This window comes from Epinephelus moara, chromosome 8 (assembly GCF_006386435.1).
Source record: "Epinephelus moara isolate mb chromosome 8, YSFRI_EMoa_1.0, whole genome shotgun sequence".
Classification (NCBI taxonomy): domain Eukaryota; kingdom Metazoa; phylum Chordata; class Actinopteri; order Perciformes; family Serranidae; genus Epinephelus; species Epinephelus moara.
Window position 1 is genome coordinate 28,220,784 of NC_065513.1, and position 13,840 is coordinate 28,234,623.

Consider the following 13,840-nt stretch of genomic DNA (forward strand, 5'->3'; position numbering starts at 1 on the left):
TGACATTTTTTCATGATTTCTGACGACATACTATAGCATGACATTATGTCAGTATATGTAATAACAATGACATAGTGTAGTTTGTCACAAAAGATGCTTTTGTATAGTATGTCATAAACATTTCACAGTACAGAATGTCAGAAAAGTTGCCTTGGTGTAGTACTTTGTCAAAATGTCATTCGTCGTCAAAAAATGTCATATTGTAGTATATCCTTTAAATATCATAGTATAGTATTACATAATTCATGTCGCAAGTGATCATAAAAATTGTTCTAGTAAACCATGTCACAGAATTGCTTTGGTAATGGTAATAATACAGTATGTCACAAAAATTGCAGTGGTAGAGCATGTTTTAAAATGTATTACTTTACTATGTCATAAAAAATGTCATAGTAGGGTATTCATAAAAATATAGTACGTCACAAAAATTGCCATAGTATACCATGTTGGAAAAATGTCATAGTACAGTATGTCACAAAAATTGACAAAAATGTAATACTATCATTTGACACGTCACAAAAATTGCCATAGTATAATATATGACAAAAATGTCATAGTATACTATGTCATAAAAATGTCATTGTATAGCATATCCTGAAAAGGTCAAAGTATCATATGTCATAAAAAAATCGTCCAAGAAAGAGCCATAGTACAGCATGTACTCCATTAAAGTGCACGTGTATGCCATTGACAGCCTTCAGAAACATTTTGTGTGACCTCTAAATATGAAATGAAATGCATGCATTATATTTCAATCATTATTGTGGAAGTGAGATGGAAAATATATTTTGTATCATGTGTGCACTATTCCCTTTGTAGCCCTTAATCATATGCTGACTCATTAAATTGACACTCAGTCATTAAAACTTTGAGACTGGTATAGTTAATGGAACAGCAAAGAATAAATGAAAAGTAGAGTACGATATACTGCAGTCACATCTTGTTACACAGCAATTCCATGACATCCATTAGACCATACATATGAAGCTTGAAATAAAGTATACCTGGGCTGCATTTGATGCTCGCTGGGTCTGGTGAAAACTGCAGACTTGGGGTACATATAATCGCTGCTTCTCCTAATACCTGTCTACCTTCTGGGCAGGACAAGGTGACTGTTTCGCCTATGCCATAGACTGGCTGAAAAGGAGTGGCTATGACACCATCAGCGAGGGAATCAAGGTGGCACTTTGAGACTGGGAGAAAAGTCAGACTTTAAAAATATATAACACTGTAATTCACTATGATCTTAAATGTTAAACTTTGTCTATAGATACTCACCTGTGCACAACCCAGGGCCAGATGACCAGGTTTGATTCGCAGTGCATTCTAGGGTGCTTTCACCAATAAGATACAAACCGATAGTGCAGGTATACTCAACCTTACTGCCCACAAGGTAAACGTCCTTAGGGACCTGTGGGGCATGTGGCGACAAAAATGTGATTAAGTTATATTTCTCAATTCTGATATTTATACAGAAACCTCTTAAAGGGGCGTGGAAATTAGGGACTGAAATATGAATAATAAACGTGACCCACAGGCTCATTTTACTCACAGATAACACATTAAATATCTAATTTAATTTTCCCTATTATGCAAAGCACCCCTTAAAGCTTTTAATGCAAGTATTCATTATCTATGGACCAAATTTATTCCATGCTGGGTCTCCGATGTGCTGTTGAGGCTACATTGTTGTGTTTACCAAATGACATCATTTCCCCATATTAAAATCTGGGTGTGTATTCTTTGGTAAATTAGGCTGATTGATGAAGACAAAGTCAATTATATGAGGAGTAACCCTGAACTGTGGCCTTCTGGAAATAAATAAATTAAATGTTTGCAATAATTTGTTCCACAGGGTACAGTTAATTCAAGCTTGGCTTCATCTTTACCAGGATGTAGCCATTGATTAGATTAGGTGGGGGTCCACACGTCTGACTGTCCGGGAGAGTTTGGTCAAAACACTGAGGCTCCATTGTTCTGTAGAAAAAAAAAAGTTAAAGATAGGATGCTGTATAACTGCAAATTGATGAAAATCAGTGTGAAACTTCCTCTTAAGGGAAATTCGATGCAATAACTCCTGGTGCCTCTTACAAAAACGTTACGACATTCACACTGCAAAATAAAACTTCAACTCGCTCTGACTTTAAGTATTCCAGATCTTCGTCTCCACAGTCAGACGTCTCAGTGGGTTCTCCACTACAGTGTTGTCCCCCGTTCTGAGGAGTGGGATTAGAGCAGGAGCGACTTCTTGACTTTTTACCCCCAGAGCACGATGACCAGTCAGACCAGCAGGCCCAGGTACCGTGGATCACTCCTTAATGGGCAGAAACAAAAAGATACTGTAGTTAGGACAACATTGCAGTACTGGTAAAAGCAAAATATAACCACCATTAGAGCATAATCCCTAATGTTAGCTTTATGTGGCAGTGTAGGCTCTGTATTGTAAACACTTGCAGTAGCGTGCTTGGAGCAGATGACCATATAAAGAAATCCATCATGATCTGATGTCATCTTGTGGCCAAAATTGAGCATAGCGGTAGTTCAAGCAGGACATGATGTCAGACTCAGCTCACATCCCAGCTACATCAGCTGATCTCAAACAGCCCAATCAACTGATGGAGCAGCTGATTGATGAAGGGAGTCGGCTGATAGATCACATGATTCCTTTCTATGCAACCAATTGGTGATGATAGATCACATGATTCCTTTCTATGCAACCAATTGGTGAAATCTCATTCAGGGCGCCCTATTTAAACAGTTTTGGCCTGCCCTCTGTTGCTGCTTCCTCTGCAAGCTGCTTTGCAACCCGCCTCCACCCCAGCTCCTCCTTTTCATGTTGTGTCTTACTTATCAGTGTCATTTCTGTTTGTCATTGATGCTGCTCTGTTCTGTTCCCAGGGGCTCTTTGCTGCTGCTTTCCCTGCCTTAGGCTTTCCATGTAGGCCCATGGAAGGGCAGGGAGGCTTTCTCTCTCTGCATTAAGGCTTTCCATACAGGCGCATGGAAGGGCAGGGAGGTTTGCTCTCTCTGCCTTAAGGCTTTCCATACAGGCACGTGGAAGGGCAGGGAGGTTTGCTTTCTCTGCCTTAGGCTTTCCACGTCGGCCCGTGGAAGAGGCTTTCTGCATAGGCCCAAGAAAAGGCAGAGAGGCCTACCGCCATACTGCTAAATAAAATACTGCGAATGGAAATAGAGTTTTCTTTGACTGAAGTGTTCCTGACTGAAATAGGGATATAATGTTGGAAACAACATATTCAGAATTGTCTGAAGCCTAAGGTTTTTGCTCACACGGATTATTTTTATATGCATTTACCTTATTGTCTGAAACTTTGGCCACATTTAATATGAACATCTGACATTGTAACGTTATACATATGACATAAAATGAGGAAGAGCGTAGTTCATTTTAAGGAATACTTTGACATTTTATCATTGCTTTTATGAATTAAATGAAAAGATCGATATCACTATGTGACTATTCAGCAGTAATTAACTCAGTTTAACTTAAGACTGAAAACAGTGGAAAGCAGCTAGTCTGGGTCTGTCCAAAGGTAACAAAATCCAAAACCTTGTTTGTTTAATCTGTACAAAAACTGAAGCGTAAAAGTGGGGTTTGGTGGTAGTACGAGGAGTAACATATCTTCGGTTTTAAAAAGCCTGTCTGAAATGTAACACCCACCTTGCTGACCCTCAGCTTCAGTTCCATGCTCACAGGCCAGTCCGGAAGTGCCAGGCTTACAGATGCATTGGCATTCATCTCCATTCCTGACAACCAAGCCATTGTTGCTGCAGGGCCGGCAGTGGCAGGTGTCACTCTCAGCCAGGTATTGCTCTATGGCCCTGCGAAGGTAGATCTTCTTCACCCCGGCACACTGAACCTCCTTTACCAGCTCTGACAGTGGCCGCAGCTGCCAAAACAAGAGAGATGAAGGGTATTATCATTTGATAAGATGACACACTAAAATGCATATAAAATAAATCCAACATCACTTTCAAAGTGCTTATTTTACTTTCCCTTACTGTTTGTTTTGTGACCTGTGGAAATGATCTGACAGAATCTGCCCAGTTTGAGAATCTTTCCCAGTTCTTGTCCGGATCAGAGGGCTGTATGCCTTTCAGGGCTGCAACTTGTGAAATGCCTCCTCCCTGCACATCCACTCTTTGAATATTATTCCTCCTGGTATTACCTGTTTTCAAAAAGTTTGCAGAGATGAAGAAACGATTCAGAAATGTCAAGTGCTTTTGTAGGCTGTATGTTTATAGTAGTAACATCAAAATGTTACCACTGGATGTTGAGTATCCTCCTTGACTGCTGGTGCACTCGACACGGTCAGAGATGCGGAAAAAAAGAATCCAGCGCTGAGTCCTTACACATTCTCGAGACTGATGGCTTTCGCTTTCTGGAAATCAACCAGAAGTAAAAGAATAAAGAAAAAGGAAAGTCAGTGTTAGAAATGAATGGCAGGATTGATTTGATTTTTTGATTATTTTTTATTAACCTGATGTTTAAAAATGCATTTACAAAAATGCTGATCATATTACACTGACTTACAATAGTAATAAGTGTTAAGTAAGTAATAAGTAATAATAATTTTTTTTCTTTTCCTGTCTTTATGACTGAAGAACAGGTGAAAAAAATCTTTTGCTAAGAAGTTCTTTATTTGTTTTTTTGCTTTTTTTCATCTTTAAAATAGATGGGAAAAAAGTTTTAGCAGGTGATTTATTTATTAATTTATTTATCTATTTTGGCAGGCTCGTTTTGCAAAGTCATGATGTCATACACATTTCAACCACAAGAGGCTGAAATGCACCACTGCCCTATGTTTTAAATAGGACTAAAAGTTTTCTTCCAGTTAAGTTTTAATTTCTCCATGCACTCTAATCACAAGTTGCACATATAGTATGTTAGATTACTGTCACATCTAATGACTTAAGTGTAGCCAACACTACCAGCAGATTAGCACAAATAAAAATAAATTTCTAGGCAAAAGAGAGACTTCCTCACAAAAAAAAAAAATCTCCTGACATTTTTTTTTTTTTTTGGTTTGGTGTTTTTACAAATGAAAAAAAATAAATTCAAGGAATTTATAAAGAGTATAGTATATCACAAAATCTGCCATGATACAATATGTCATAAAAATGTCATAGTATAGTATGTCACAAAAATGCAGAAAATCGAACACTAAATTATGACATGTCCCAAAAATTGCCATAGTATATGTTATAAAAATGTCACAGTATAGTATGTCCCAAAAATTGCCATAGTATCATCTGTCAAAAAAGTCATGGTATATCACAAATCCCATACTATAGTATATTATGACATGTCACAAAAATTGCCATAGTATATCATTAAAAAAAGTCATACTGTAGTATGTCACAATTGTTGCCATAGTATGATAATTCAGAAAAATGTCATATACTGTGTCACAAAAATTGCCATGATACAATTTGTCATAAATTTGCCATAGTATAGTATTTCACAAAAATTGCTGAGAATCTAACCAATACTGTGACATGCCATAGTATATACTATGAAAATGTCATAGTGTAGTATGTCACAAAAATGACCTTAGTATAGTCTGTCAAAAAAAAATGTCACAGTATATCACAAAATTTGCCATGATACAAAATGTCATAAAAAAAAGTCACAGTAAAGTATATTGTTAAAATCTCATAGGATAGTATGTCCTGAAATGTGCCATATTATTATGTCATAAAAATGTTAAAGTATGTCACAAAAAAATATTATGAAGATTAAGATTAAAAGATGCAAAACTAGCATCTCAGGGCTTCTGTAGTTATTTGCTTTTATGAAATGTATTGCAGGGATAAAAGTGAATTTTGGCATTAAACATTTTCAGTTACATTCTGATTAGCCATGAGGCCAGCTGTGAGCAACATTAGCTGGTTCTGTTTTTGTAGTGTCAAGCTCATATATATCACCTCTACAAATGACCAGTGTTGTGCTAGTTACCTGAAAATAGTAACTAGTTACGGTTACTAGTTACTTCATTAAAAAGTAACTCAGTTAGTAACTCAGTTACTTAAACCAAAAAGCAATGCTTTCCTGAGAAAAGTAACTTTTTAGTTACTCCCCCCCCCCAAAAAAAACTTGACTTAGGACTCTCGTCTTGGCTCGCTATCACGCCATGACCTTGACTCATGCGTACTAGTGTCACCTATACTCTGAGTACGTCCTGGCTGTAGATGACTGAGTGGGGACACTAGAGGGTGCTAGGTGCTTATCTTTTTTGCAGTGTAGTTTTTCTAAGCCACAAAGAAGACAACATTGCTAAGAAGAATCACATTTTGGGAAACTCAGCCCTGCAGCCCAAAACATTTCCTAACTGTATTGGCCCGTAGCTACATCGCCTAAGCAACAGCGGATGAAGTTTAACCAGGGGACTGTTAGACTACAACTTGACAAAACAATTGAACGGTATAGGAAACATGCAACCGTCTTCTACAGTGGAGTCAGGTGGATATCACGTCACTGCATATAACGTTACTGGGACTAAAAATCTACAGAAGCGCTACCGTTAATGTAACGTTACACTGTGGTGAGGCCAGCAGGTCGACAGTGACTTAAGAGATGGTGAGAGACATGTTTCATTAAGATGCTCTGGTAAGAATTGTTCATATACCTCTATCTGACTTGACTATCTTTTATTGTTTAGGGCTAAAATGTTTTAGTGAAAGTGAACTTCAGTTTGTGAAGGAATACTGCATTCTGCACGCCGTTTTAAAACCTAGCCAAAAATAACGGAGTAACGCACTGTTTGGTACGCGTTAGAATATTAGTTACTGCCAAAACTAATGGCGTTACTGTAACTCGTTACTAATAACGCGTTACTGCCCAACACTGCAAATGACAAAGACACAACCAAGGTATTTCATTCCCTACATGCTCCCTCATGAATATTAAAGTTGACAAGCTGAATCCGTCGACTGCCCAGAGATTCACTATTCTCTGACTTAGGCCTATCACCAAGTTGTGGATGATTTATAAATCCTTACCAAACCAGCGTTCAGTTTCTTCATCAATCTTGGCGATGAGCTTGAAGGAGCCTCCGAGGCTTCCCTCAGACAGGTAGTGTGTTCCAAAAGTCTCTAAAACCTTCCTGTACGCATCATAGTCGTAGACCGATGGGAGTTTAACCAGTGCCTTCCAAAACTCTTCAGATATTGGGAGGTACTGATGAGAGTTGCTCTGGAACTGAGCTACCTCTATTTCACTCTGTAAAACCACAAGCTTTTGGGCCTGGAAGAAATTAAAAAAAAAAAAAACACACTGAGTAACTTTTTAGTTTGATTTTCATTTTTTGATCTCATGCAATGTCTCTGGGATTTGCTGTCAAAGTTATAGTGATAACATTTCAGGTTCCAACACACCTGACTCTTGTCATATGTCTGAAGAAAGTTATAGTTCCTATATCCTGACGTAGTCCCGCTCAGTGTTTCTCTGGTGACAGTTTCCTTTGCAAAGTGCCATTTACTTTGGTACATCTCATCACTGAAGTCATTCTCAACTTTAACCTGGGAACAGCACAGGTTTAATAGTGTTATTTTAACAACTGAAATCAACAAATGTCGTAGAAAATCCAACAAGTGTGCATAAAAATGCACCAAAATGAGATGAAATGAGTCTTTAAAGGTACCCTGTGGAGTTTTTGACCATGAGTTTTCCAGCATTTGTAGAAGGATGCTAATGCTAATACAAGTAAATGCACATAAAACACATTAACACCAGAATGTGATTACATTACAGACAATATCTGGAGGCGGTCTGGCTCACATTGCAATGTGAGTAAATTACTCTTAATGCAAAATGTTAAGTGTGACAATATACTTAAGAAAAACATCTGCCCAGCAAGTTTAAAAGGTCACCTGCAAAAAGTGATTTACAAATGAATGACGCCCATTGATGGCGTTGCTGTACCTTGACCTGGAATTCATTTTTTTGTGGACAAGTCCACCTAATTGATTTCATTATCGAGAGCCAAGGATAATGGTAATGTAAACGCTCACCAATACCAGGTGTAGATGCAAAAATGTGGTCAGATGCCATTAGTTAGATAATATATCCAGAAACAGATCACATGTTAGTACTGGGTGTACATGGAGCCATTGCCAATAGTTGGGTCAATTAACCTGGTGACAAGTCCAATCTCTTCGCCTTGATGGCAATATTTCAACCATAGCCACAGTTTTCCCTTAACTTTAAGTAGTTTTAGTTAAAAAAAACAACAACAACAACAACAAATAAGAAAATGCAATTATAAAAGAGCAATAGAAGAATGTGCAAGTTGAAGCAACCAATGTGGGATTCAATAGATTAAAAAGAAGTTTTGCAAATGTTTTATGAAGTAGAAACACGTTACTAAGCCTTTAAGCTGGGGTAGGCAGTTTTACTCTGGCGTCACTGGGTAAAAATCCCATGAAAACCTTTCAGCATATTCAATCAATCAATCAACATTTATTTCTATAGCCCTTTACAAAACCCAAAGGTACCCAAAGTGCTTGAAAACAGTGTCAGATAACAATGAAAGTACATGAAGTACCAAACACACACACACAAACAATAAGACAATACAGAAAAGAAAAACAATGGAAAGTGTGACAGTGCTACGGGGCATTAAAAGCCTTTCAACATAGATAAAATAAATTAAAAAAAAGAATAGCCCGAGTCAGCATAAAAAGCAATTCTAAAAAGGTAGGTCTTCAGCTTCAATTTAAAAAGGTGCTTAAAATCTCTGACAAGTAGAGAGGAGCAAGGCCATTAATGGCATTAAAAACAAACAACAAAAGTTTAAAATCTATCCTAAAACGTACTGGAAGCCAGTGGAGAGACGACAGCACAGGGGTAATGTGTTGTATTGAAATTCAAGTGGACTGAGACACACTAGGCTCATACTTAAGAAAAAATCTAGCCCATGATGAGAGATTTCGGCCTACTACGGGTCATTTTTGAGAGATTGGCTGTTCTACCAATGCAGATGCACTTCCCGAAAATCATGCAAAAAAAGTTGCTATTCCAGCATTGACAACAGCTGCCTACACTGCAAAAAATACTTAATAAATACTTAACAAAAAGTCAGTCTATAAGAGAGTCTCATAATGAAATACATGTCAATATTGGTGAGGCTTTCCAAGGATGGAGAGCAAATGTTGCTATTAGTTTAGCCTTCTGCAAACTAAAGCCAAAGGCACACTGCTGGGGCCAATTCAAGTTCATGTTTATGTAGCTAACGTTAGCTAGAGCCTTGAATCACAGTGTGTCATCTCAAAGGACTTTATGGGCACAACCTCCAGATCCTGGAATGCTCCAACTCCCTACCACATCAGCAAACTTTCTGTTGCTGCTGTAACATAGTTTAAACCGGTGCTGGCTACCAGCTGCTGTGACGTCTGGTCACAGGTTTGCACTGGCTGAATTTGAGTACCTACAGCAGCTGACTGAAGGTCCATCTGCAGAATGTCATGTCAACAAAATGTTGAGTTACTGAGAAATCAAAACTCCACAGGGTACCTTTACAGCAATAACTGACCAAGAGAAGTTTGAGTATTAATTGTGGTTGTACTGTTTCCAGGGTGACCAACCATAAAGCTGTACTGAATAGTACTAAGAGGCAGTCTGTAGATAGTATTGTGGACACCGCTGAAGATGGTGCGACACTGGCCCCCAAAGCTTTTTGTGTTGATGACACTGGCCCTCCGCTTCCCTGTCACCACATCAAACCTAAGGAGGCAAAAAAAGTACCCCACCTGTAAGCATATAGTACCTGCTTGCGTGTGGCTGTACGGATGCATAAACGATTCATCACTTACCCAAGTCCTAAAAGTTCAATGTTTGGTGGGAGAACTGAATTTACACACACTATGTATTTTCCCACGTCACAGCCATGCTCATCATGTCCATCTTCCTCACAGTCCTGATCCCCATTACACACCAGAGACTGGATGATACACTTCCCTGTGGGTCAGAAGACAGACAGACAGCTCAGTGATTGTTAGTGTGGAGTCTTGAAGTCTGCATGATTCAGGGTGTGAGCCGAGTTATATTTCCAACCAGATCGACAGCGGAATCTGTCTCCACATCCATCCTCTAGAGGGCAGCCTTTTGTGGTTTCACAGGACCTGGTCTCGGTCCGCTTCCCATCACAGGGGTTCCCTCCAAATTGAGCATAGACAGCCATGGGTCGGCTTCTTGTCTGTAACATACCGCAATGTGACAAAGAAATATGGACAAAGAAAATTGTCCAAATTATTTATGCATAATTTTAGAAAGTGTGACATGTTATCTTCTTTAAGTTGTACTGATGACAACCTTAACAGAGAAGTGCACCAGTCAATTCTGTAATTAAAGGTCCAGTGTGTAGGATTTAGTGGACTCTACTGGTAAAAATGGCATATCATATTCATAACAATGTTTTCATTAGTTCACCTAAAAATTAGAATAGTTGTGCTTTTGTACCCTTAAAATGAGCCGTTCACGTCTACATATGCAGTGGGTCCTCTTCCAATGAGTCGGCCATGTTGTTTCTACAGTAGCCCAGAACGGACAAATCAAACACTGGCTCTCAGTACGTTTTCATGTTGGCCACCGTAGCTCTCCTACATTCTTGGCACACAGCAGAAGTTCCAGCCCTGCAACCAGCAGCTAGATGCCACTAAATCCTACACGCTATACCTTTGATAGTCCTAACCTGTGATTTGGTGCAGCCATCACACTCTGACCAGTCACCATAAGGCCCCCACTGGCAATGAACTCTCTGGATACAAAACCTTGGGAATGACATTTAAATCAAACGATTCAAAGCAAGCATTGCATATTTACATCAATTATGATGTTTTAAAAGTTTTTCAAATATCTGTTGGTGAAACAGTAAAGCGACAACAGATTTACCCTTTGGGAGTGAGCAGGAATAGCAGCCATGGCAAGGCTGCTAAAAGGAGTTGTGCAATGCTCTGAAGAAGAGGAGAGGAGAAGGGGGAGAAAAGAAAGGGGAAGACACAATGTAAATGTAAAAGTACTCTAAGTTGTACTGCATCTCAAATACTTTGCAGAAATCCGAAACATGCTTTTGTAATTTCCTACTTGCCTTCATGGTGAGAGTGGAGCAGCAAACAGAGGAGTCTTGAAGAGGCTTTGACGCTGGTTCTTTTTGGGGAGTCAGCTCTGCTTTGGAAGGACACTCCAACCCACACTGGGTTTGTGTGTGGGTGGGTGGATGGGTGGGTGGGTTTGTGTGTGTGGGGGTGGGTATGTGTTTGTGGGTGTGTGCACATAGATTAATAGCATGTGAATGTCTTTGCTTTGGACAAGAGCTAGAACATATTTTTGTGGTGACTCCTGCCAGCTCATAGTGAAACTGAAAGCTCCTCTCGGAGTGAGAATCTCTCGGCCTGCTGCAGGCTACTTCTCCTGTCACATTTATCATAGAGCCGACAGTCCTTTCTCACAGCAGACACTCTCACCTGTCATAGCAGTGAAAGCACAGGTGTAAACAATCAAATTAATGATGCATTTAGCTGCTTCGGTTTCAGGGTCCTGTGATCGCTGCGTGCTGGCTCTCTGTCACACTGTCTTAGAACAAACCTTGTTTTGTCCAAATGATTTTTGACATTTCTTACATGTTCAGAGAGAGATTTATGCATGCATGAACAAAAGCTTTGACAGAGACACAAAATGAAAGCAGACATGCATAACTAGGAGTGCTGAGATGTGATATAGTCTGGCAAACACTGGAGGGCAATAGAGATTTGAGAACAGCTTTCTCTTCGTATCTGAAATGTGATTCAAGGTTGAGCAAATTCGGGGGTATAGTGAACAGATAAAGGAGATTTTGAGGAGAACTGCATGCAGGACAGGATCACTTAGGACTGGATTTAGTTTAGATCAATTAAAATATCAATCCTGATGATTTCTCGACATGTTGACAGAGAGACTGGATGATGACGATCAGCTGTTTATCTGCAGAGGAGACATCTCCAACAGCCTAACTTGAGATTCTCAGCTATTTAATGACGAAACGTTCCCATATTTGTACATGGATTCCACATCTCTGTCTAATTATGGGCATATATCTGCTGTCACAGCCAGACAGGAGGCCATACTGTGCATATCCATCACACACTGGCAGCTCAAGAGGGAATACCACTGAGTTTGAACGTTCAGATGATTTTTTTTCCCCACTGCCGTAGGGCAAGCGAGGTTGTGTTAGTGAGCATCGAATCCTGCCGCCTATCATTTTTGGAAATAAGCAAGAGACAATTTTATCTTGCCCCCAAATTCAGGATGTCAAATTAATGTACAGCTCAATTTAGAATGAGTTGCAAAAGACAGAGAAGGGTTACTTTTTTTACTACAGTGGCAAAGACGTTTTGGAAACGAGAATACAGTCTCTGGTTGTAAGCAAACAGCAGAGGCATAAAATAGAGTAAAATACAAAGCAAACAAACACTTTGTGCCTGCAGTCCCAGCCCTACATTCACAAAGAAAAGAAGCTCCCTCAAGGTAAGCATCTTATTTGAGAGCAGTTTTCCAGGTACAGCAATTTTAAAGCAATGCAGAAATTGCATGGCATTTTCTACTTGACTGTCATTGATGAAGAGCAAGTGGAAAAGTGAGCCATCTGTCTAAAAATATACAGCAGTATAATTTGTCATATGCAAGAAGGTGTCTAAATATTGTATTATTAATAGAATATTTGTCGCTGAAAACATCATAAAAACTGGGAGAACATTTTTATTTGAGCGCAGTGTCACCTCAGGTTGTCATTCAAACTCTAGACAAAACATAACACGGATACTTGGTGCATATATTCGACTGCGATAATGACTACAAAAGTGATTTCCTGTATTTCTACAATGACCACCCGATGCTAAATGACTCGGCTACTGTACAGCAGCGAGCCAAGTCCCAGCACCTCAGGCTAGAATAACAGTTGGCTCAGACAATGGGCCACCAGACCGTGCCCTCCATTAGTGCCGCTTCTGTGGATCTCATGATGTTCAGAGGGCGTCTTTGACCGCCATCTGCCCTGGAAGTTTGGTCTGCCAGAGAACGACAGGCTGCGAGGCTCCGACAGAGAGAGACTTAGTCAATGAATACGGAGCTTATGTGCTTCCGCTCCTGGAGAATAAACCGTGCACCATATTTCAACTTTTTTTTTTTTTTTTGTTTTCATTAAAGTGATATTTGTGTCCTGATGGCGCATACTGTATGTACTTGTAACATCTCTGGTGTGATTTGCCAGGTGACCTTTGTTGCATTACATCCCTGTGTTTTCTGTCTTTCTACTATCTGTCAATCAAGATGACATTTTGCATTAAAAAAAACATTTAGGAGCTCATGAACTTCTTGTCATTAACAAAACTGTGAGTCCAACATTATGCATTTAAAATCACTTAATGCATGTACACTAGTTGGTGTACAAAATAATCAACACAGTGGTGGTATTGTTCATTTTGTATGGTCTCTCTTATAAGTTTCAGTTTGAATGTTTGCATAACTTTTTGCTTCTGATTGGTTTAATGTGTGTCTGTAAGGAGTTTCGCTGACTGGAAGCTGTATGAGTTTTTAAGCTGATTTGATTTCGACTAAGAAAGTACAAGACAACCAATGGCATTAGGCCTGCCTGGAAAAAATATTTTTGTTTGATAGTATTATGTGTGACATTTCTAAAATCTTTGTGGGTTATTTCCTGAAATACTGAGTAAGTCTACTTCCTCAGGCATCTAAAACGTAGTCGAATGCAGCAATTTCAGAGTGACAAATCACACTGTGAAACCTACAGGATTAAAGGTTCCCTTACAGGTTAAAAAAAAAAGTTCT

General features: G+C 39.2%; 1 protein-coding gene across 1 annotated transcript in view; it reads right to left on the bottom strand.

Annotated features, from left to right (window-relative positions):
* The window catches only part of c7a (complement component 7a), a 13,826-nt gene extending 2,575 nt beyond the window's left edge, over positions 1-11,251 (bottom strand). The window contains exons 1-15 of the mRNA XM_050052087.1: positions 11,106-11,251; positions 10,910-10,971; positions 10,710-10,788; positions 10,073-10,214; positions 9,832-9,976; positions 9,604-9,742; positions 7,396-7,539; positions 7,021-7,264; positions 4,284-4,400; positions 4,021-4,187; positions 3,680-3,908; positions 2,143-2,314; positions 1,890-1,977; positions 1,279-1,411; positions 1,005-1,193 (exon numbers count right to left, since the gene is read on the bottom strand). Coding sequence (XP_049908044.1) covers positions 1,005-1,193; positions 1,279-1,411; positions 1,890-1,977; positions 2,143-2,314; positions 3,680-3,908; positions 4,021-4,187; positions 4,284-4,400; positions 7,021-7,264; positions 7,396-7,539; positions 9,604-9,742; positions 9,832-9,976; positions 10,073-10,214; positions 10,710-10,788; positions 10,910-10,971; positions 11,106-11,111 — 2,056 coding nt within the window. The 5' untranslated portion in view covers positions 11,112-11,251. The remainder of the gene's footprint in view (positions 1-1,004; positions 1,194-1,278; positions 1,412-1,889; positions 1,978-2,142; positions 2,315-3,679; positions 3,909-4,020; positions 4,188-4,283; positions 4,401-7,020; positions 7,265-7,395; positions 7,540-9,603; positions 9,743-9,831; positions 9,977-10,072; positions 10,215-10,709; positions 10,789-10,909; positions 10,972-11,105) is intronic.
* Between the last annotated feature and the right edge of the window lie 2,589 nt (positions 11,252-13,840).